At 32.7% G+C, this 24,319-nt stretch overlaps 1 protein-coding gene across 13 annotated transcripts in view; it reads right to left on the reverse strand.

The window, feature by feature from the left end:
• LOC146994990 (uncharacterized) overlaps positions 1–24,319 on the reverse strand; it is a 192,803-nt gene that overhangs the window by 25,980 nt on the left and 142,504 nt on the right. For 2 of the 13 annotated variants that reach the window (XM_085825033.1, XM_085825032.1), the window contains exon 4: positions 16,599–16,716. The exons of 8 other annotated variants lie outside the window; for them this stretch is intronic. In XM_085825033.1, the coding sequence (XP_085681159.1) occupies positions 16,599–16,716 (118 nt within the window). Of the gene's footprint in view, positions 1–2,462; positions 2,676–9,484; positions 10,556–16,598; positions 16,717–24,319 lie in introns of those variants that run through there. 3 more of the 13 variants (XM_085825031.1, XM_085825030.1, XM_085825029.1) reach the window with 3 other exon arrangements.

Genomic DNA, 24,319 nt, shown 5'->3' on the forward strand with positions numbered 1-24,319 from the left:
TTTGAAACTTCTACGCTATCAATAATACAACTAAATTTTTCTTACAAACTGGAACTTACTTATAGGCAAATGTTTCAGGTAAAGTTCTCTGTAATGTATTATTGTATATCAAACATATAAATCATTTAATAGTTCTTCCACAGAGTAACTTTAGCATACTCTAAATGCTATGTATACAACTGGGAAAAAATGCATTTTAAGAAAATCGAGTTTTGATGCAAATATTTCAGTATACAACTTTCTAATAATAAAGTGCATAGTATATTTACTTTCAAAATGATATATTTAAAATGTATAAATCCTAATAAATTGCATAAGCTTTTGTCAATGTGAAACACATTAAAATTACCATACTATATAAAATACCATGACAGAATGATAGCCGTGTATTAAAATACGTGTAGCATATTTGAACAAATAATTTATTTTTACATAACCACATCAGTTAAGTACTTTCAAGCATTTAAGCATATGATATGTATCATATTATGCAACATTATTTAAACATAGGTGGGAAAAAAACCTTTAAGACTTATTTGAAATTGTATGCTAAACTGCTACATTCATCGAAGTATAACATATCGACTAAGAATGATAAAACTAAAACTTCCTTACAAATAAGAATTTACTTATAGACAAATGTCTTAGCCAAATGTCTTAGCTCAAGTTCTCTGTAATATATTACTGTATATCAAACATATAAAACATTTAATAGTTCTTCCACAATGTAACTTTAGCATACTTTAAATGCTATGTATACAACTGCGAAAAACCGTATTTTAAGAAATTTGAGTTTTAATGCCAATACTTCAGTATATAACTTTCTAATAATAAAGTGCATAGTATATTTATTTTCAAAATACATTTAAAAAGTATAAATCCTAATAAATTGCAGAAGCTTTTGTTAGTATGAAACACGTTAAATTTACTTTGCTATATACATTACCATGACAGAGTGATAGCCGTATATTAAAATACATGTAGCATATTTGCACAAAAATTTATTTTTACATAACCACTTTAGTTAAATAAACTCAAGCATTTAAGCATATGATATGTATTATATTGTATAATATACATATTATTTAACATGTGTGAAAAAATCTTTTACGACTTACTTCAAATTGTATGCCAAACTGCTAAAATTTTATTTACAAATTAAAACGCACCAGCACAATAAACATCCCCATCATTTTTATGGAGGCCTGCACTTCTGACATTTTTTGCTGCCTTTCAAGGTTACGCTGTTGTTTTGTTTCTGACAAGCCTTTCTTTTCTGCGTTATCTATTCTCTTGTTATCGATTTGTAAAAATCCTTCAATAGAAAACTTACTTCTAAAAAGCTGTAGCTCATTCATTACAGAATGTCTACCAACAGACCTTTCGTTAAAAGCAATCACTGCTTCATTTCCAGCAATTTGAACTATCCTACTACCAGCACGACATGTCTTTGTACAAAATTTCGAAATTCAGGAATTAAATGATTCATTATTATTTTGTGTTTTGCCGCCAAGGCAACGTCTCAATAACGAAGGTTGTGACAAATCTATAAAAACTGGCTTTATTGCCTCCATTACAGCGACTGGTTCAGAATTTATATGCTTATAATCAGCTTTATTTTGCTTAGCTATATTGTATTTGCACCATGTGGTTTCATTTGTAGGACAAACGTCATGAATCGGCTTTTCATCACTCGATATTTTCTGGTAGTAAATTGCCCAAATGGCTTTTCTGATATCACTAACAGACTCATTATATTCTCTAACCGCATTACCATAATACGAAGTTATTTCATTTATTAACTTATCTGTTAGGCTCCCTTTCCCAGACAGATTTTACCGTCATTTAATTTTACTTTTTTTCTTTCAAGTTTTAATTTGCGTAGCCATATTCCCATTCGTTTTTGAATATGTCCAACACACTCAAATTTTTCTATATTTAATGAACCATATGGTTTGGCGCCAGTTATACCTGCAAATGGTTTTGCATCACCTATGTAAGGATCTTAAGTTTTACTAACGTTTATTTTATTTTAAATCTTTACTATCACTTCTTATTTTCTACTTCCGGCCAGAATTAAAAGCGTTAACTTATTTATGCAAAATTTGTGTAGCGAACGCCGTTACTTAAGATGTGGCTTTTTGCCAAGCGAGAGAGAGGAAGGAGTTAGTCGAAGCAGGCCGCTTACCGTAGAAGTTTTACTCAGTTGCTGGTTGCCTTCCAGGCCAGAGGTTTAATCCTCGTGATAATTTTTAAACGTATATGTAGTGTTAACAGTTCTCTGTACTACATACGGCTTCCTGTTAATATAAGGCCAATCTTCCACGTTTATTATTCCAAAGTTAAGTTAGAGTTTAGTTAAATATTTTTATATTCTTACGTTTAGACCACAAGTAGTGGGTCTTTGTATTCCGAAGTACGGAAATTATTGTAAAGAGAGAAAAATAAAGTGTTTTGTATACCTTTCTTGTGTATCCTGTCTACTTCCCACAGTTATTGAACATAGCTTTAGTAAGCTCTCTGTTCCGAGTCAGGTCCTTGCATATACCCGAAGAAAGTAAGACGGAACATTGAACCTGAGAGTGGCGCCCAACGAAGAAGAATAACCATGGCCGAGTTTCAAGAAGAACCTGTGCTGCCTGCAGAAGCGGCTCAGAATCCAGAAATGCCAGCTGCCGCCCTGGAAAGATTTGGTTACATCGTCCAGACCATGTGCGCTTCGATGAAACGAGAAGCAACATTTAATGGAAACTCACCGGTAACCAGTTTTTTGGAAAAATTGGATGACCACTTCATGCTCTACCCCGTGCACGAATTTCAAAAAGTTACCTTAGCTGCCAGCGCTTTGAGGGGCCAAGCGCTTAATTGGTTCAAATGTATAGGCAGAAGTCTCTTGGGTCAAGCAGGAAGTCCCACCTATACTTACGAGAATTTCAAGACTGCCCTAGTAAAAGCCTTCCCTGTCGTAAGGGATCGTGCGAAACTAGAAACGGAACTTTTCAGCATATATCAGCAAAGAATCGAAAATCTCTCAAGCTGTATTTTAAGAAAAATTCACGTCTTCAAAATCTTGTTAGGAAACCGTCCGGATCCTGAGATAATTCAAGTGATTTTGCCGAGGTTACTGCCCCAAGTGCAAGACTTTATTGAATTAAGAAATCCGACTACACTGGAAAAGTTATTTTATGCTAGCAATCCAGTTTGAAAGTAGAAGAACGGCGGACATTGAAAGAAGACGCCATTATCAACAGCGAAACCAATTTGGTGCGCCAAGACTACAGCAAACTGAAGCACACGGCTACGGAAGCAAAGCGAATCAGTGGGCAAGGAAACCCGAGTATTCAAAAACAGCCGGCGAACGTCCACAGTTCAATAGCAATCCAGGAAAAAAGTCTCAAGGCCAGTGGAAAAAGAAGAAAAGCACGGAAATGAAAAATAATTTAAACTAAAACGAATTTCTGCTGACGGGAGGGTGCGGAAATCCGAAGGCCACGAAAACCCCTCTTCCTTCAAGTTAAATACAGTAATGGTGAAAAATTTGACTCTTCCGAAGATTGAAGTGTTGGTGAATAATATCCCAGCCACCGCACTCCTGGATACAGGCGCGCAGTGTTCCTGTGTGGCAGAAGATTTTTTTAGGAAGTATTTTCGTAAATATCGTATATATAATTCGGATAATACGACAGTGTTAGCAGCGCAAGGAGAAAGATGTAAGTGTATAGGTAAATTACCGCTGTATGTCCGTATCAAGGACGAACAAGTAAAGGTTATGTTTTTCATAGTAAAGAATCTGCAAGCACATATTATCTTAGGAATAGATTTTCTTTCAGAGGCACAAGCAACGCTAGATTTTTAAGAAGCGTCCCTTAAGCTGACAATGAAACCAGTTCGTGAAGAAAAGGCTGAACCGCCGATATTAAACCTTGACCACCTGCCTAATGAAGAGCAACGAAGAATCCGACAAGTGGTAAGTGAATTTGCTTCGTTATTTAGTGATATTCCAGGATTTACTCAGGTTACTAACCATAGTATTGACACCGGAGATTCAATGCCAGTTCGCCACAAAGCATACCGGTATGATAAGAATAAGGAAAAAATTATAGAATGGCATATCACCGATAAGCTACGTAAAAAGATCATAACGCACATCTCAAGTAGTTATGCTAGCCCGGTGGTTTTATGTAAGAAAAATAATGACTATCCATTGACACATCCAAAAAGGTGGAGATTCGCAATTGACTACCGTAAATTAAACTCCATAACTAAATATCCGGTATATCCGTTACCTATTATTGAAGAAATTCTAAGGAACATAACATCCACCAAATATATGACGACTTTAGACTTAACGACTGGTTATTTTCAAATAGGGGTTAGGCCTGAGGACGTGCCTAAGACTGCTTTTATAACCACGTCTGGCACTTATGCATTTCTGCGTATGCCATTTGGCCTTTCAGGGGCACCGGCAACATTTCAGCGATATATGGACATTGTGTTAAGGCCTGTTCATGGAAAGTCCACATTTATCTATTTAGAGGATATCATTATTACTAGTGATAATCTCGACCAACATGTACAGGATTCAAGACAGGTGTTTTCTTTATTAAATGAAGCCGGTCTAAAAGTTAATGTCGAAAAGTGCAAATTTGCAGCCCCTCAATTAAAATATTTAGGTTACAAAATATCTCAGAAAGGAATAGAGACAGACGAATCAAAAATAATCGCTGTACAAAAGTATCCGACTCCAAACACGGCGAAGAAGCTCTCTTCTTTTCTAGGACTTTGTTCATATTATAGGTCCTTTATAAAAGATTTTGCAGCTATTGCTGAACCATTGTTAAAATTAAAAAGGAAAAAGGCGAGATTCTAGTGGACGGCCGAAGCCAATAGTTCTTTCGAAAAATTAAAACAAGCATTAACGCAAGCCCCTCTGTTGAAATTTCCTGAAAAGGATGAGAATTTAGAAATTTCAGCGGATGCTTCGGATTATGCGGTAGGAGCGCTACTTTCGCAAAATCAGCAGCCCGTGGCATTTTTTAGCCGAACTTTAAATCAAACACAAAGAAATTATTCCGCGACCGAGAGAGAGGCACTTGCAGTTCTGTTAGTAGTGCAAAAGTTCCGAGTCTATTTTGGGAAGGCGCCAATAACAGTGTACACTGATCATGCGGCGGTAACTAGATTGTACTCAGGGAAAAACTTATCCCCAAGGTTAATAAGATGGGCACTCAAGCTACAAGAATATAATCTGGTAATCAAGCATACCCCCGGAAAGGAAAATATCGTAGCAGATACCCTATCCAGAGTTAAAATAGATGAAGAAAGTAATACTGTAAAGGTGGCAATGCTCACAGCATGTAACTTACATTCCCGAGAAACTGTGATAACCGAACTGGGTAAGGATCCTGAATTTAAAAATATTTATGATTATTTAAAGGATTCTGAAAATTTTAGCCACCAAGATATTGTGGCGATAAGAAATAGGGCGGCCCATTACGAACTAATAGATGGTCTATTAATTTATACAAAAACTACGAATTCCAACAACGAATTTCGACCTGTTATCCCAGCTAGTCTTAGATTAAATATCCTGTAGGAGCTCCATGACAGCCCTTTAGCTTCTCATGCTGGTATTCGAAAACCTATCCAACGCGTACGCGAGGCAGTCTATTTTCCTGAACTGCAAAAGTTAACAAGGGCGTATGTCCAGTCTTGCTCAACATGTCAAGCAGTTAATTATATTAATTTCCGCCCGGCCGAGTTTCTAAATAGTATTAAATCCGAATTTCCAAATGAAATAATTGGCATCGATTTATTGGGCCCTTTCCCAAAAAGTCAGTTAAATAAAAGTCGCTATCTCCTTGTTATGGTTGATCATTTTAGTAAGTGGACCGAAATTGTTCCCTTAAAACGAGCCTCCGCGAAATTAGTTACTGATTCTATTTTAAATAATTATATTTTAAAATACGGAGCGCCCCTAAAAGTTATATCGGATAATGGTCCTCAATTTGTAAGTAATGTATTTGAAGACATGTGCCAAAAACTGGGCATACGTCATTTAAAAATGGTCCCGTATCGGCCGCAATCAAATATAGCGGAACGGGTGAATAGAAATATAGTGAAAATTATCCGTAGTTATGTTAACAATTTTCATAAAAGCTGGGATAACTATGTCAATGAATTTGCTTTCGCCCTTAGGACCGCAAAACATGATACAACGGGCAAAACTCCTGCTGAGTTATTTTTAGGCAGAAAGATTATAACGCCGTTAGATAAATTATTTTATGTGCAACAAAGAGCCCCAGAATTTAAAATGGGTGATATAGAAAAACTAATTAAAGAAGCAAAAAAGAATACTGAAGTAGCACAGAGAAAACAAAAGCTGTATTATGACTTGAAACGACGGGGAGTAACTTATAAAGTAGGGGATGAAGTGTTAAAAATTAAGCATTCACTTTCTTCAGCACCAGAAGATAAAACTGCCAAATTTTTTCCACGATTTGAAGGACCATATGTCATAGAAAAAATAACTCACGCTGTAGTAGTGTTAAAAGCCAGGAATGGTGAAACCTGCTCCGCAAACATTGATCAAATCAAACCCTACTATGATCGTAATAAAATGCAAATATTTACAGATCTTTTGCAGGATCCGGCACGGCAGACACGGCGGGCACAAGCTCCAGAGGTGGAACAACGACAAGTACAAGGGCAAGCCATTAAGAGGCAGGAGCAAGTGAAAGGAAAGTTTCCCCGCGGGAAAATTAAAGGTAACAAGAAAAACCGTCCAGAAAAGAGAGCTCACGAACACCCCCAGAATGAAGAAGGGAGAAGGACGACGTAAGCAAAGAGAGCCAGGAGAAATGACGGCAACTATAATCCGGCTCTAAAACGGAAGATCTACTCATCCGACAGGACTCTCCGCAGCAAATGTCGCCGAACTGCGGAAGGGCCACCAGCGGGGGAGGAAAAGTTACAAGGAAAATTTGAACGGCCAGCAACGAGGTCCAAGCAGGAACGCGAAAGGATTCTCCCTGTTCCGCCAAGACCAGCTGCCATCAAACGGCCAAGACCACAGGCAGCGGCGAAAAAGAAGGTATTCAAGGGTGACCGAACTGGAGAAAAAAGAAAGCTTCTAGAGGAAGGCCCTGAAGGGCGAGCCCGCACAAGGAGGATAAAACAAACGAGAATCTGCGCTACCTTCCAGGACTGGGCTCAGAAAAGAATGTCCGAATATAACAAAGATAAGTAAAATTTTATGTTACTTTGCAAACGTAAGTTAATCTTTCATTCTTACTGCAAGTGGCAGATTTCAAGAAGTTTTACGTCATGCGAGGTCTACCTTTATCGCCAAAAAGGCGAGAAATGAGTTGTTACCGATTTTGGTATTATGTTTTTCAATTACTCGCGCGTAAAACAAAAGTTGATGTATAATAGGAATATGTAAAGACTTAAATATTGTAAAAGTTATTGTATAAATTTTATTTAAAACATTCTGGCAAGAAAGAAGTTTTAGTCTGAAAGACTTTTTGAAATGTAGTATTTAAATGTAGAAGAATTAGCACTTGATTTGAAAAGAATAGAAGTTAACAATGTACTACTAATGTATGTCTTCAAATGCGTAAAATTAACGGCATGTTCTTATATACAATGTGAACTGTTATTTTAAATGTTAAGAAATACTGTGATATGGTAAAAGTGAAAGTAATGTTAAAAATTTTTTTTATTCGTGTTACTGTAAAAAGACCAAATCATGGTGAATATGTGTTAAAGGTTGAATGAATGTTGTTAGGCTCTCTGACGCTACACTTCAGAGTTAGCCACTTTCAGAATAGTACCTCAGGGTTTAGAGTTGAAGTTAGGGTGTGTTACGAGGTCTTGGTATGTTGAATTTTTAACACGTTAGTGTTTTGATTGTAGGAGGAAGTGTTGAACACGTATACATAAACACATTCGTGTTTGGTGTTCTTTTACAACACATGTCAGAGAGCACGGGGAGAGATAATTAAAATAGTCATGAATGAAATAAGAATGTTAAGAGAAATATAAATATGCATGTTACTTGCCATTTCATTGTGTAACATTTCATTAAACTAGTTTTCCTTCCAGATCTCTGGAAGGAACCAGATTTGACTAAAAGCTCCTGTTTAGATGCAGTACAGATGAAAAATTGCGTGTCCTTGGAGCTGCTATTGTAAAAACAAATTTCTTTTTTTTTTTTAATTTCTAGTTTCTAGTGAGAAATGTTTGTAAAAGATTGGCCTCGCGTTAGATTCTAGAGCTAAATGTTTTCAACAAGGTCGTTTTAGACCTCAGTTTAAAACTAATTAACACTGGCGGGAAGTATGTAAGGATCTTAAGTTTTACTAACGTTTATTTTATTTTAAATCTTTACTATCACTTCTTATTTTCTACTTCCGGCCAGAATTAAAAGCGTTAACTTATTTATGCAAAATTTGTCTGGCGAACTCCAAGTACTTAAGTTGTGGCTTTTTGCCAAGCGAGAGAGAGGATGGAGTTAGTCGAAGCAGGCCGCTTACCTTAGAAGTTTTACTCAGTTGCTGGTTGGCTTCCAGGCCAGAGGTTTAATCCTCGTGATAATTTTTAAACGTACTGTAGTGTTAACAGTTCTCTGTACTACATACGGCTTCCTGTTAATATAAGGCCAATCTTCCACGTTTATTATTCCAAAGTTAAGTTAGAGTTTAGTTTAATATTTTTATATTCTTACGTTTAGACCACAAGTAGTGGGTCTTTGTATTCCGAAGTACGGAAATTATTGTAAAGAGAGAAAAACAAAGGGTTTTGTATACCCTTCTTGTGTATCCTGTCTACTTCCCACAGTTATTGAACATAGATTTAGTAAGCTCTCTGTTCCGAGTCAGGTCCTTGCATGTTCCCGAAAAAAGTAAGACAGAACATTGAACCTGATACCGTCACCAATATAAGAAGTATATTTTACTTCTTATATTATTATTAATTAGTTTCTAGCAATAAGATGCTCTTCTATATGAATATAGGTTTCTACTTAATTAAATTTGGGACTGAAAACAAACAGATTAAAAATTTTTAAATAATTAACAGTCTTCTTTTAAATACATATATAGTAAGTGGTTCCCTTAAATTGAGAAAAGGATAGATGACACAGATGCAGTTCGTTTTGCAGTAAATTGTGTTTCCTGGTTTTGCTTTAAGCAATTAAGACAGACACTTATTTTTGCTACTTTGTGAATTAGATAAAAATATATAATTAACACAAATATTTCTAATTTGAATGAACATACATTCAAAGTAATTATTTATTAATTTTTTTTAAAAATTTTTAGATATTCAATCTTCAAGGTGCATTTAAACATTCAAAGCAATAAAAAATTATTTCTATTCTTAAGGCTATATAAAAAGTAGAAGTGCAGTAGAAATTGGTAAAAGCATTTACTGCTCTCTATATACTCTGCGAAATAGATGAAAATATGATGATGTTACTTACCATCCTGATACCTTACTAAGTGTCTATTACTGGCCACAGTCTTGGACATCTTCTTATAGACAAGATAACTTCCAACTCCATCCCACTTGTGAGAGAATCAACTTCTCGTAACAGAAAACTTCTCCAAAAAAGACTTCCTGTTCTGTACCGACTTTCATTACAGTAATTAACAGATTATGTATCTTACAGTGGCCATTTGTTTTAGATTAATGTTAACTCGATATGGTAGCTATGGGCTGCAAAGTGAATTTTCACTCAGAAAGTTTCAGACTTTATACAGAAGAACTGCATATTACATGCAAAGTGCCACAAGATTTTATATATATAATATATGTAGATACAGTAGATGTGCAGTATCCCAGTAAGACCAATGAGAGATGCTTCTAGCTGCTAAGGTAGATTTAATAAGGCAGGTAATATTTTGGGTATTTAAAGTACATTATATTAATCAGTGGGTAACTGTTATTTTTGAAAATACAACGATTTCAAGCAATATAATGACAAAAAGAGATAACAATATCTTTATTAAAAACTTTTTCAGATTAACCAGTAACAAATCATTCAAGCTTACAGTGTTAGGGTGATGTTTCTAATGAGATAATTCGGAACTTATATTCATTGCATGTAGAAGCTTCTACAAGAGAACAGTTGTTTTAATATTTATTTTGTGTCAAAACGTAGGCTCCAATACTCATTATTTATGGTCTCAGAAAGTAGCTATTGACATTCCTTATGTGACAGCTTCTTAGAATTTAAGTAATAGATGTGCTTCATTAGAAATTTGTAATACTGAGCATGAAAAGAGACCTTAGCGAAAATGCCAATGTATTTCTAATACAAGTGCAAATAAAATTGCTTCTTATCAATGTAAAGGAATAAATTATGTTTATTTGTTTAAAGAATGGGTACCATTAAAATATTTAAATTTAAGGAATTAGATGTAACAGAGGGAAAGATAACATAAAAAATATATAATCCATGCTTTAATTGCCTCTGTGGTACTTAACATACTTGCATTAGTTTTTCGAAATTTAAGTAATACACACTGCTACATGAGAACAGTAAGTCAGTTTTTTTATACAGCTGACTTAAATCTAGTTGTGATCTCAAATTCTTATAATTTAAAGCTTAACATGGAAAAAATAAGAAGTATTGTTTCCCACTGCAATCATTCAATCACTTGATAGAATGGGAAACCAGCACAGTTGTTCTGTTCTGCATACTGGTAATGAATGCAGCTTTATTTTGGAGTCTTGTACACTGAAGTTACCACTGAAAAGAAGTTATGCTCTATCTACTGTTTATCCAGATGTGCTTTTCCGCTCATGATTCTAAAATTTCATTCTGCAAGAGAGTGTTATGCTAAATAAGTTACCTCTCCTCTTCCACCGAGGCATACGGATCATAATATTCTGTCATCTGAAGATTCTGTTGTTAGCTGATATTGAATATAGTGAGAAAAATTGACATTTTTATTGGCAGTTATAATGGATTTGCCTTTTGTTGCCAGGTATAAATAAAAATTCAGTAGTGGCACAACACACATATTTTGGTTGAGTACTTTCTGGAAGAATTCGAAACACATTTCGTGATAATGAAACCGCAATTGCACTAGACAACTTTTGGACTGAGTTAAACACTGACAAAGCCCTGAAGTGGTTTTGGGAAACTAGTGAGTTACTTCAAAGGGTTACAGTGCTAGCACACAAAGAGAAATATCATCTAAAGCTTTTCAAAGTGAATTCTGATTAGACTCTTCGTGAAGCTTCCGTTTTGAGATTCTGCTGAAAATATGAGAGAATATAAAGAAGTGGCAATTTCACACTTAATTGCCATTGATCACAAATTTAAGTGAAATCCTAGTTTGTAAAAAGGTTATAAAGAATACATGTCCGATTATGAAAAACTGAGTCTATGAGTCTAGTTAATTTAACACACAGGTTTACCTGATAATGCATAATACATTCCTCAACATTCTGCATTTATACCAAATAGTGCTATGGTTTTTCTAAACCTAATATAAAGGAAAGTCTTTGAATTCCATATTATTTGTAGGACTAACTATCAAGTGGGATTAGTTTTGGTACTTGGAAGTTTCATAATACATGTTGTAGTGTTTATGTCTGATACTGCCGAATTGTATGAGCACATTCTTATAGCTAAAGAAGGTAGAAATGCTTCGCAGAACAGAAGCATGGGATCGATTAATCATGGTAACTTATTTCATGCCTCCTTTTCATTTTTGCCAATGATACTTTAAAACAATTGCAGTGAGTGGGGGAAAAAGATTCAGAAGTATGGGATCGATTAATCATGGTAACTTATTTCATGCCTCCTTTTCATTTCTGCCAATGATACTTTGAAACAATTCCAGTGGATGGTGAAAAAGATTCGCCACGCATCAGAGATAATAAGAAATTATTTCTATGCGATGATCTTTTCTTTAGATTGAAAAGCACTGAAAAGGCTTTTGATACTTGTAGGCAGTTTATATATTGGAAGCTACGAAACAGGTGACTAAAGAAATTAAGGAACCAAAGAAGTGGTTTAAACTAAGGAAATGGTGAACCAATTAGCTTTTCCTAAAGCCAATATTTGTTGAACCAGGAAACTGGTTCTCTCAATGTGCAAATTATGCCTAATAAATTGTCTAAATTGTTGAAATTATAATCTGATTCAACATTATTATATAATGGGATTAAGACAGTCTTGGCTGTTGAAGAAAATTACAATTACAATCATCGGAGATTTTTTAACCTTTCAATAGCTGTAAAAGCGATGGAGATTACGTATCGACATCTTTGGATTTCCGATAGTGATTGGTATGATCTGGTTCCTAATAGTATTAATGAAAAATGGATAAAGTTTCAGTATATTAAAATTCCTAGATGCATTCACTTCCAGACAATGCAGTTGAGATACATTTCGTAATGCATCAGATTTTGCATACCAAAAAGTGATTAATTATAACAGCAAGAACTTAATATTACAATAGCTGTCATAACTACAGTTATTCTTCTTTTCCTAGATTAGAACTGAATGCTATCAAAGTTTGTTGGTTCCATTCAAAATATTCTGAGTTACTATAAGTTTCAAATCTTTGCATGGTATGTTGTTGCACTAATAAGGTTATCATCACCTTGTCGCAGATGAAAAACATTTACTGTTAACTGAAGTACGGAAATCTCGGAGTTTTACTGAGGTCTCGATCAGAATTACATTCCATCAAAATTATACCCAACAGACCTTGCTTCCTGGGGAGTCTGTTAGAAAAGCTCAAAATAAACTGACTGTGGTGGTAAAAGAGGCCCCTTGAATTTGACTGAGTTTTGAATTCTGTAACATCACTGAGGATCAGATGCATTGATTGAAAAGAGAACTAATACCATACTTTCATGACACAGTTTAAAAATTGAAACTTTAAGTACTTTCTTAAATAGCACTTATCGAAAAGATACAAAACTGTTTGCCAAATTTCAAGGGTGAACATTTCCCTATAACTCTTTGGAATGTAGAAAAGCATTTAGTATTGTGGGTATAGTAAGTGCATTTTAAAGATGGCATACAATTATTAAGTTGCAAGAAACCTTTGAAAGTTATAGTGTTCGCAGCATCAAATAATTTTTTTGAAGACAGCCTCCTACAAGTGGCAGGTTGTATTCAGCATACTAGAATAAATTATAATGCTAACCATTCATTTATTATTCAGTCTCCTAATAGACTGGATGAACTCTTGATTGAGCTGAATGAAATTCCATATGCAAGTTGTATAGTGGTAAATTCCATTTTAAAACACAACTGTTGTATCAATGGAGCAAAGAAAATTATTAAAAGTTTCAAAGCAAAATGCATAGTTTGCAAATTATAAGGGCCATTTGCTAACTGTAGTATTAATTATACGGTCCCAATGATTTAAAATTTAACTAAGGACATGGTAAATGGACTGCTAACAGCTATGCTGTATTACAGTCAAAAGTCGTTAATTCGGACACCCATAATCCGGAATGATCTATAATCCGGACCTCAAAGCTAAAAACTTTCTGCGCATGCGCATAAGCGTTTAAGCGTGCGCGTAAGACCTTTACGACTGCGCATTTGCGTGTGCACAAGCGCAGAATACGTTTTCACTGCGCGCTTAATGTATAACGGACGGTATAAGCTCAAATTATCTAATTGTCTATTTCAGTTAATGTTGATGATTGCGTTGTTCCTTAATCTTCGAATTGGATCCGGCTTATTATTTTTTACAGACTGTAAGAGCAATTTTATAAAAGTAAGCTTGAACTTTCGATTATGTCAAATAGAATTTCCGATGCTGGAGCTCCCAAAGGATCTACGAAAACGAATGTATGTTTCGATGTCCATCAAACAAAAAGTGGAATTGCTCCAAGAAATGGATAAAGGCATATCCTTTGTTTATTTAACCGTTCGGAAATCTGTTTATCAATTTCACGCTGCTTTGCGCGGGGGGGGAGGGGGAACGTGGCGGCGCGCAATGAACTGGAAGTTGATATGTCAACATTATCGTTATCTTCAGGGCAGATGTTTTTATTTTATTCGGCTTATAATTCCTTATTAAATGTAGTATTTCATCTCAATGTACTTCGTCTTTGATATGATTTAAATCAAATTCCTGGTCATTACAAATATCACGAATACAAATTAAATAGTTTTCTGGTTGCAATTTTCTAATTTCGGCTATGCATAATGTATGCTTTACGCATGCGCGCGTTGAAAGAAATGTTTAATAAAGTAAACAAATAAATATTAAGCTTTTTTTTTTTTTTGCAAATTTTGATACCCTTTAGATCATAATTGCTCATTATTTTATAAATTACTGTTTTATATTTTTAATTTTATAATTTCTGCATGCCATCTTACCAGATTTAAACTGATGATCTATAATCCGGAAAAATCAATAATCCGGAATCACCGAAGTCCCGACGAGTCCGGATTAAAGACTTTTGACTGTATTCGTTTGCATGGCAACAACAGCTAGCTAACAACAGCTCACCAAGAAGCTGTCTGAGATTTAACAATTGACTGTTGCATTCAAGAGGTTTGCTGCAAGCCAAGGCATACCTGACACATTTAATGTGATAAGGAAGTAAATTTATTGCAGCAAAGAGAAAACTGAATGAACTTTGAAAGAATTACGAGAAACTACTACAAGTGTTTCTGAATGTGATTTTATCAGGCCTCACACCTTCATTCCAAGAAGTTTCTGTTGCAGAAAATAAAGCTCTGGAAGAGATGCTTGCAAATGCTGCAATCCAGATGAGTATGGTAAATCTTGGAAATTGGGGATATCATTCTGCTAAAAGGTGACACTTTCCCAGCTACACAGCCATTACAAAGAATAGTAGAGGTTTATCCAGCACAACATGGACTTGTTTGTGTTTGTAACAATTACTGCTCATGTTTTATTTCAAGCAAGTTAATTCTCCTGCCTACATTCACATTTCCTGTGATAAGGAAGTAACTTTATTGCAGCAAAGAGAAAACTGAGTGAACTTTGAAAGAATTATGAGAAACTACTACAAGTGTTCCTGAATGTGATTGTATCAGGCCTCCCCTTCATTCCATGAGGTTTCTGTTGCAGAAAATAAAGAAGATGAAGAAGAGAGATGGCACAGTGAATGCTTGCATATGCTGAAATCCAGATGAGAATGGTCATTCCTGGAAATTGGTGATATTATTCTGCTAAAAGGTGACATTTTCCCAGCTACATGGCCATTAAAAAGAATAGTAGAGATATATCCAGCACAACATGGACTTGCTCTTGTAAGCTCAAGTTCTATTTCAAGCAAGTTAATTAAGAATCCACTTCTTCAGGACAGGTGTGATGGCTGTGTGCCACATGGGATCTGTGTTTTTACCCACATTTGCAGCATATTACAAGTGATGAAGATGGCTCATTACTGCCATGTCAAATAGCCACGTCATCATAGCAGTGCTGCTGTATTCTCCGGACTGATTTACACTTTCGGTCATGCAGTGCTGCTGACTGTCCATTTATTCCTCTTTACATTGTGTTAATAAATGTTCTTTTTTATTTTATAGCATTTTGTAACCTGGTTTATATTTCAAAAATTCTACATCCATCATAATTATTACATTCAGATACCAAAACATTGCAATAAACTCTCAAGATAATTGGTAAACTGGTGATTGGTAAACAAGATATGTAGATAATTGGATATCATTAGCTATCATGAATATTTATATATTCAGTGAAGAGATGTTGTTGAAAAGGTGAAACAAATTATGAATTCCTGTATTTCTTTTATGACAGCAGCAAAATAAATTTTTACATTTTTATTTAATTTAATTTTATAATTACATATTTCAAAATATCAACTATTTAATAGACAAATCTTTTCCTTTAATACATATTAAGCAGTTTAAAATGATTGTCGTCTCAGAATTTCATATTTATGCTTAATCTCATATTATTTTAATTGAAAAAAGAATTAAAAATTTGTTAAAAGACTATTCATTATTAAAGTCTCTCAACAATAAAATTCCAAAACTTGTCTCAAGACAGAACTAACAATATTTTATTCTACTAGATATGCAGTCCTCTGTCCATGAGGTTGCCTTTGATGTATTAAATTTTACTGTCATTTTGATTATTTAAAATTGTCATTAGTATTTCATGTACAAAGTAACATACGCATTGAAGCATAGTTCATTCCAATAAGTATCAATTTTTAAATGTTCAATTATATTCTGCCTATTTTCTATTCTTATTACTGAATTAATAATATTTATCCCTCCTTATTTAAGCCTTCTGCTCAAAATGTATAAATTTATGCAAATATGATACATTTTGGTATAATTAACATATGAAACCCAAAATATGTTCTATTTTTAGCAGCTATATTATTAATTCTGACATTAAATGGCAAGTAATGTATTTCTACACAGTACATAACATATATTTCAGCGTATAACATGCACTTTTGCCAAAAATATGATTGAAATTTACGAGTGCATGTTATACGAGTGCACGACGGATATAAAAATAATAAATTAAAAATATGGAAAAAAATCGGCATACATAAGTTACATTTTTGTGTTTACTTATACTGTTTTAAAAGAAATGACATACCTCTTAAATTTAAAATCTTTTCATTATCGGATAGCATAAAATGTTCAACATGCTGGTATTCCGTTATATCCTCAGGCACATCATCGATTTCTGTTTTATCTTCACCGTCACTGCAAATCTGGTACATAAACAAACATCATTGTTGGTGAATCATTATCATTCACCAACACCAAACACCCTTGCTGCAGCACAATTTCCATTTTCTTTCACAAACTGAATGACTTTGCATTTAAAACTAGCAGTGTGTTTTTTGCAGGAACCATATTTACTACTAAAATTAACACAAGATCAACTGTATTTCAACTAAAACCTTCGATGTTCACTTGAAAATCACAGCTTCACAGAAAGAGAAAACATCTGAAATCTAATTCCATGACTTCTTTCGTGTTGGAAGTGCATTCTTTCTCCAGATTATATCCACCTTCTCTCGAAACCCTACCATAGCATTCTTTTGGACATTTGCATTGAATCCATCCTCTTTGCAGGAATATTTACTCCCTCAAGCATTTAACCCACACACATATTGTTCCTCTTAAGACTTGTCAATGCAGTACATTATTGTTCGAATGGCGCGTTATACAGATATACAAACAAAAATTTAAAAATCTAGCGTAAAATTATAGATGCACATTATACACTGTTGGGCGTCCCACGCCGAAAAATACGGTAATTAATATGCAGTAATCTTTGACTTAAATCAGCAACCATAGAGAGCAAATATTTTTTATTTATAATTTAGAAAAAGTCATTTTATTCATTTTGTTTACTTATTTATATTTTAACTATATAATTTTTCAGCGGACATTTAAATATTTTCAACAATATAAATTTCAAACATAGCTTTTTATTAGAAAAGGTGTTATTCCTGTGAAAGCCAGAAACAAAAACACATAATAACTAAAGTTATTAAATATATAACTGTTGATTTGCCTTGAGGGGTTGTAGGATGAAATATTCATATCAGAACATTTATTCATATATATTAGAACAGAACTGCATATCAGGTCTATGCATAGAAAAATAAGTTGTTCAAAAATGTCTGCTAAAATCATAGACTTATTTTCATTTTGCAAAATAAACAGTATCACTCACATTAAATATGGGGTGGGGGGAATACATTAAAAATCAAAATAAGAAGAAAAGACTAAAAATAAAAATCGTTTAAGGCTATCTGTACAATTTCCTGAGATTTTATACACAGAATATAAAAGCTTTCACTTATGAATCTGTGATTTTAGAACCTCTCCCTATCATAGAAATACTGATATAACTGCATGCTCTGTTATCTTCAACTATTATGAACTTCATATTCACATGTACTGTAAATAATTTTTAAGATTACTGAACAGTAAGGACAAAGCTAATCATAATAAAGTAACTTGCTATAGTACACAGACAGTAGCTCAGCAAAATGAAAATGATGAATGCAGAAAAAAAGTGTAGAAATTTAAAGTGGGGTAATTCTCATAAGCATAAATATAAAACACAATTTAAAAGCAGAAATTCTCAGAGTACTTTTCTTTCAAATAGTTCAAATATAGATCTAAAGTGAAAAAGTCGGATTTTTCATTCACTTCATTGCAACAGAGATATTAAGCTATCAATTTTTTAAAAAAATTACGTAAGAAGGGTTCGGAATGAATGCAACTATTATTTAATAATTAAAATCATTTAAGATTTAATTCTTAAATATCTCATGATTATTCATGCCTCACATGCTATGTGTAAGCCTGGGTAAATGATAACACATGTGAAAACTCAAGCCTAGTTTTGAGTATTTGGTGGAGAAATTAGAAAACTGCTTTAAATTAAATTTATTCTAAAACAAAAATCAACATTTTCTATTAGCAAGTGAATGGATGCAATCCTTCCATAAAATTATTTGTAAAGAAATTTTACAACTTACCAAAATAAATGTTTTAGAAATTTTATAAATTATTCTCCCTATATAAATTAAAAACTGTTGTTTTGAGTTTTATTTCAATAACACCTGCACAATGTTCAATTAAATTATTCCTTCTCCTTGCAAATTCAATTCACAGAATGCCTTTTCATTAGTTAAGCAAAAACGCACATTTTTAAATCTTTATTAAGGCTTATCATTTGTGCCCCAAAATGTTAAATAAAAACAATATGCACATGGAGAGGTAGAAATGATTTGTTTAAGACTAAACTAATAAATTATTCCCTTGAAATGATTTATCTGGTATCTCAGTAATATAGTTACACAATTAAAATATATATGAACTAAAAATTAATTCTCTACATCTTAATTCTCGTAATTAATAAACTTAATTCTCTTAATTCTCTAAGCTAAAGGGTATTTTTATGTTTCAGACATTCAAGTTTTAAAACTTTCAATCTAGTTCCTCATGAATATTAGACAAAATATTCGATAACAACATGCAAATAAATTATTTAAAAAGGACAGGATACAGTCCTTCTATAATTAATTTGTTTTTTCATCTAAATTTGTTTGACTTGTCCTTTTCTTGATACATGACACTGACATGATACATGATATTGACTGATGAAAAGGACTGCCTTCATGAAGAAATTTCCAATGCAAAATTGATCAAATTCACAGTACATATCTATGAAGGGAAAAAAGTGATTCCCCTCCTTTCTCACAATTATTTTTTTTTAATAAAATATCATTTTATGACTAGTTTTTCACAAAAACGTATTTTACAACAATTCTTTTACCTTAACTAACCATTTTAAAAAACTTGGATAAAATTATTTTGAAGCATTATTTTCCCCCCTCTCCTGTAGTGAAAATTGCATTTCATCAATTTTATTGTATGAATCGTGCTGATTAAAAAAAAAAAAAAAAAAAAAAAAAAAACATGAAAGATGTTTAGGAACAAAGGAATTGAAGGAAGAAAATTACTTCATGTCTCCCTTTCACCAGGTGCATTATCCTCTGAAGAGAGTTTGATGCACATGCATACTACTCCTCAAAGATTAGCTTTGCCTCCTTACAAAATACTTATTTATAATTAAAATAATATATTTTTATTATTTAATATATAAAATAATATATATTTATTATTTAATATATTATTAATATTAAAATAATATACTGTTTTACAATTAAAAACTATATGCAGAATGTTTCAAAGCATAATTTGTTTAAAGCTAAATGTTAAGGCACGTAAGAATAAAAAATTATATTTTTCCTTAACACTTAGCTGTGAACTCTACAGATTTCACAGCTAAATGAAGTATTTCAGAATGAAAGACAACAGAAAAGTTTTAAAAAATTCCACATGGTCTTATATTTAAAGGAAAAAATTAACAAAAAAAGTGGATTTCTTTTATCCTGTGCTTTGATTTATCCTGCATAAAAATTCATGGGTTTTAACAAAAAACAATTAATTATAGGTTGAAACACTAATATTAAAATCCTCTTAGACTTCATTTTTTAGCCTAAGATCTTATTTAAAAAAAAAAAATTAAATACAAGACCTGAAATACTTCTTGAATGCTAAAAATTAGCCCAGCTTTAAAATGCAAAACTGTCATTTCCCATTTGAAATTTTCAGAGAAATGTAGTATTTAATACTATGTAAATTTAAGTTTCACAAATATATAATTACAACAAAAAATATCAAATATATTTCTTATGAAATATGAAATAGATGCAAAGTTTTTCTACGTAATTCTTAGGTAATACATGCATTTCCATAGTAACACAAGGTACCAGGGTTTGGTTTACATAATAACAGACAATTTTGCCAACCTCCTTAATTTTTTTTCCACAACATATAAAATTTATTTCTGAAGCAATATTTTGTTGTAATAATTTTCAGATATATAAAATAAAATGTTGAGGTAATAAATTTAATTCATATTAACAATTACTGAATATTAGTTATTAATGAGAAATTTTCAAGACAGAAGCAATTCTATGATTAGAAAAAAAAATAATAAATTGAGAAAAATGTTCCCACACTTCCTGCTTTTTTTTAATAAAACTCTTGGAAATATGAAAAAAACCTTTATTTTGTTAAATAATGTTTACAGATTTAGAAAATAAAAATATATTAATAACTTCTGAATTAATATTAGGAATTAACGTTTCTCAGTAACAGAGAAAATTATAATTAGAAATAATTTTTTTCCACAAGAAATGCTTCTTCTTTCTTTCTTTTTTTTTAAATAGCTGTCATTGTCATACCTACTGTTTAGTGCAAGATATCTTGCATTAAATATATTGAACAACATAAAGCAATTAATAAAATTCAGAATAAATCTAATAATAGCTCTTCGAAAACTGACTGTAATTGTCAAAAAGAATAAATTTTAAAATCTTAAAAATATGTCTTGTGACATACTTTTTTGCACCCATTTTTTTTTTCACAGAAAACAAAAAATTCAGATATCAAATTCAAAAATATCTTCTTTTAACAACTAATTAACATTAGATATTAATTGGAAAATTTCAAGGAGGAGGCAAAAAATATAAATGTAAGAAATATAAAGTATTGAAAAGATTTTTCTCCTTTTTCAAAATATTTGTAAAATAATGCTTCCAAATTAAGAAAATTAAACATTTCATGGCACAATTCTGAAATATTGAATTTTAGGAATTATTCATTCTGAATAATAATTCAATTCTCAATATTGAAATTACAAAGCATTATGTTGTTATTTAGTGCTTCTAATTTACACAGAAATGCCAAATGAAGTTGCACTTTTGCAAGCAGAAAAACATGATCAGATATAACAACAAATATCAATAACAAAGACAACATATATCTTGGAGATTTTTTTTTTTTTTTTTTTTTTGACAAATTTCATCTTTATCTCCCGATTTCTTAGTTTTCTAAATCAAAATAATTCTAAAAATAAAAGAATTATATATAATTTCATATAATATAAATTTTTAAAATGTTAAAAATAGAAAGTTATTTTAAATATGAATGTTCAGAGCATTAAATGTTTATCAACAGCAGAAAAAGTTAATAAAAATTTCAATATTTAAATTGAAAATTAATCAAGATAAATAAACTTTAAAAAATTGGTTATTTATTAAATACACAAAATTATTTGCCTTCTAAAACATGTTCATCTATTCACATTTCTTTTTTTTAATTCATTTACATAAATTTTCTGTACATGTTTAAACAATACAGATCACTGGGGAGTGATGAATTTGTCACAAACATCAGTTATTTAACACAATACAAAAAGATAATAGATGCAAAAACTCATTGCCATCATGTACCTGTATCAATAAGTATTAAACAAATACTATGGGAGCTCGAAATACATACAGTTTCTCCCACTTAAATACTACGGAATCTCGAAACACAGTTTCTCCTGCTTAAGTAATGTTAGAAATACATTGTGAGTATTTCTGTCAGCAGGAGCAAGGAAACATACATTTGAACAATGCAGACTGCAAGTCCTGAGTTAAATAACAAATAAGTGTTCTCTTTCATAATAAGTGTCCTTGCCTTTCAGGTAGTTAACCTAGAAAGGAACTGCTACGAAAACACACAGTGAACTTACAAAGTTAGGCAAATCACAGCTGCAGTGATACTTCGCAGACATTCAGAGTGTTTCTTACGGAGTCTGGCAGTAAAATGTACCTGATTTGATTCCTCTGTTGGGGGGGGGGGTATGAAAAATCAATACAGATAGGCACTTCTTGCCTGTTTGCTCAGGAACTGTCCAGGCGAATCATTATTATGGAAATTGTCGACACCTTTACAGTTTTTTCTCGAAACAATTCGCCAAACATAAGTGAACACAATTTTACAGTCTCTAAAATTTTGCACAGAAAGTCCTAAATCGTGGAGGACCTTAAAACCGAAATTTTGGTCAAATTCCTTATTTTCAAATTGTTCGACAAAGTTTGCCTCGATTTTCGGGAGTCGTTTCGATAAAGTCCAAAACTCTAGGCTTTCAGTTGAAGCTGGAATTTTCCCAGCTATGGCTGTGATGGAAAGGACATTTTGTAAAAGTCACCAAATTTGTATGAGTTACATTTTATGCAGGTATTTTGCATCTCCTGGGAACTTGCAGGTACATGATAAGCAGTAAAGACATCCAGAATGGTTAGGACATCCAGTTTGCATATGCCCAAAGTGCTGACACCTGAAACAGCTGCTGGTTGTTTGCTTCCCTGATCTGTATTTTGCTTCTGGTGGAGTCAGAGTTTTCATCCACTGATTAAGCCACATACGACAACCTTAAGTGGAAGTTGTTCTTTTGCACCGAAAGGCACTGACAGCCCGTTCTCTGCTGTGCCAGTCATGGAACATTCAGGAACATTCTCCTAAACATTTACGATTTTGTAGAGTCTCACCTTCTTTGGGAACATATAAAGGTGACACTGCAGAGGAATGGGGGCATCGATATTATTTTTGCCGAAAACAGATTTCTTTCCACATGACTTGAGGTCGCAGGCACATTACGGGAAGCAGACAACATTTCTTTTCCACGGGAGGTGGGACGCTGTATCCAATAAATCCATCTGCCCTAGGCAACAAAAAGAGTTCATAGAAATGTTGAAAGCTCTCATGTCGGAATTGATGCAGTCAAGAAAGAATGCATGATGAAGGCAACAGATTTTACTGTGGTTAAGAAGTTCATTTTTGATTTACAAAAGATCTCTTTTGAAAAGAGAAGCTTTAAAATCATATCACACAGTGTTGGCGCTCAATAACTCTCATCCAGTTTTCCAGACGATGTTGAAGTAGCAAATTCAGTCATAATTAGTAAACTGCTGGAGCTGGCAGTCCTGTGAGGTTGATGATTTCTAACATCAGAAAAAAAAAGTCAAAGAGAGACAAGAATTGGTGACTTAATTTTAATGCACCAGTAATATCTCTCATTTCTGGCTGAGCACAAAAGTTTTTTTTTTTTTCTCCTTGCGGTCCAAACTTGTGTATTACAGCTCAGCTGATGAGTGTCTAATGCATATATGTGAGGGAATAAGCAGTGTGCCCTATTCAGTGCCCTACCCCCACCTACTGGAGATGCATAAGCGAAAAAATGTTTTTCACAAATGGTAGCAAATTTATTCAAAAATATGAATAACATTTCAAGTGCATAGAGGATCATTTAAAAGCAAAATGCTTAGATTTTATCATCAAAATATAACATAAGATGAAACTGCAGAATTAAGCAGAATATACTGAGTTAATGTGTAAAACAAATACACAGAAATATAACCTAACATGATGAAAGTTATAACAGATTATGCCAGAATGGGTCAACATAGCCAAGAACTGTCTATAATTTATTCTAAATTACAAATGTTCAATAAAATGAGAAAAATGTATTAAAATACATAAAACAAAATATTTTTGCATGCAAATGTAGTTTGGCTCATCAATATATAAAGAAAAAACAATTAAAAAAATACTCAGTTCTAATAAAATAGAACTTTTATGGAAAGTTAGCATTTCTGATAAAATATTTTTAGTTGTAAGAGATACACAAAAAATAAAGATGGACATAATTTTCTCAATAAAAAGTAAATTTGTTTTTTTATATAAATATAATACAAATGCATGTTAAAATTTCATTCAAAAATTGTATTTATGCATCTTCATAATACAATAATTTCGCTAATTATTTCAAACAATAAAATCTGTTAAATTCACAAATTTTTATAAAACAACCGATTTCCTTAAACAGTCATGTTTCAACTAAGTGCAGTCATGTTTTTATATTTTACAGAATTAGTACATACTGCACATAAA

This window comes from Stegodyphus dumicola, chromosome 10 (assembly GCF_044657685.1).
Source record: "Stegodyphus dumicola isolate Sdum_Otavi_A_Nest chromosome 10, ASM4465768v1".
Taxonomy (NCBI): Eukaryota; Metazoa; Arthropoda; class Arachnida; order Araneae; family Eresidae; genus Stegodyphus; species Stegodyphus dumicola.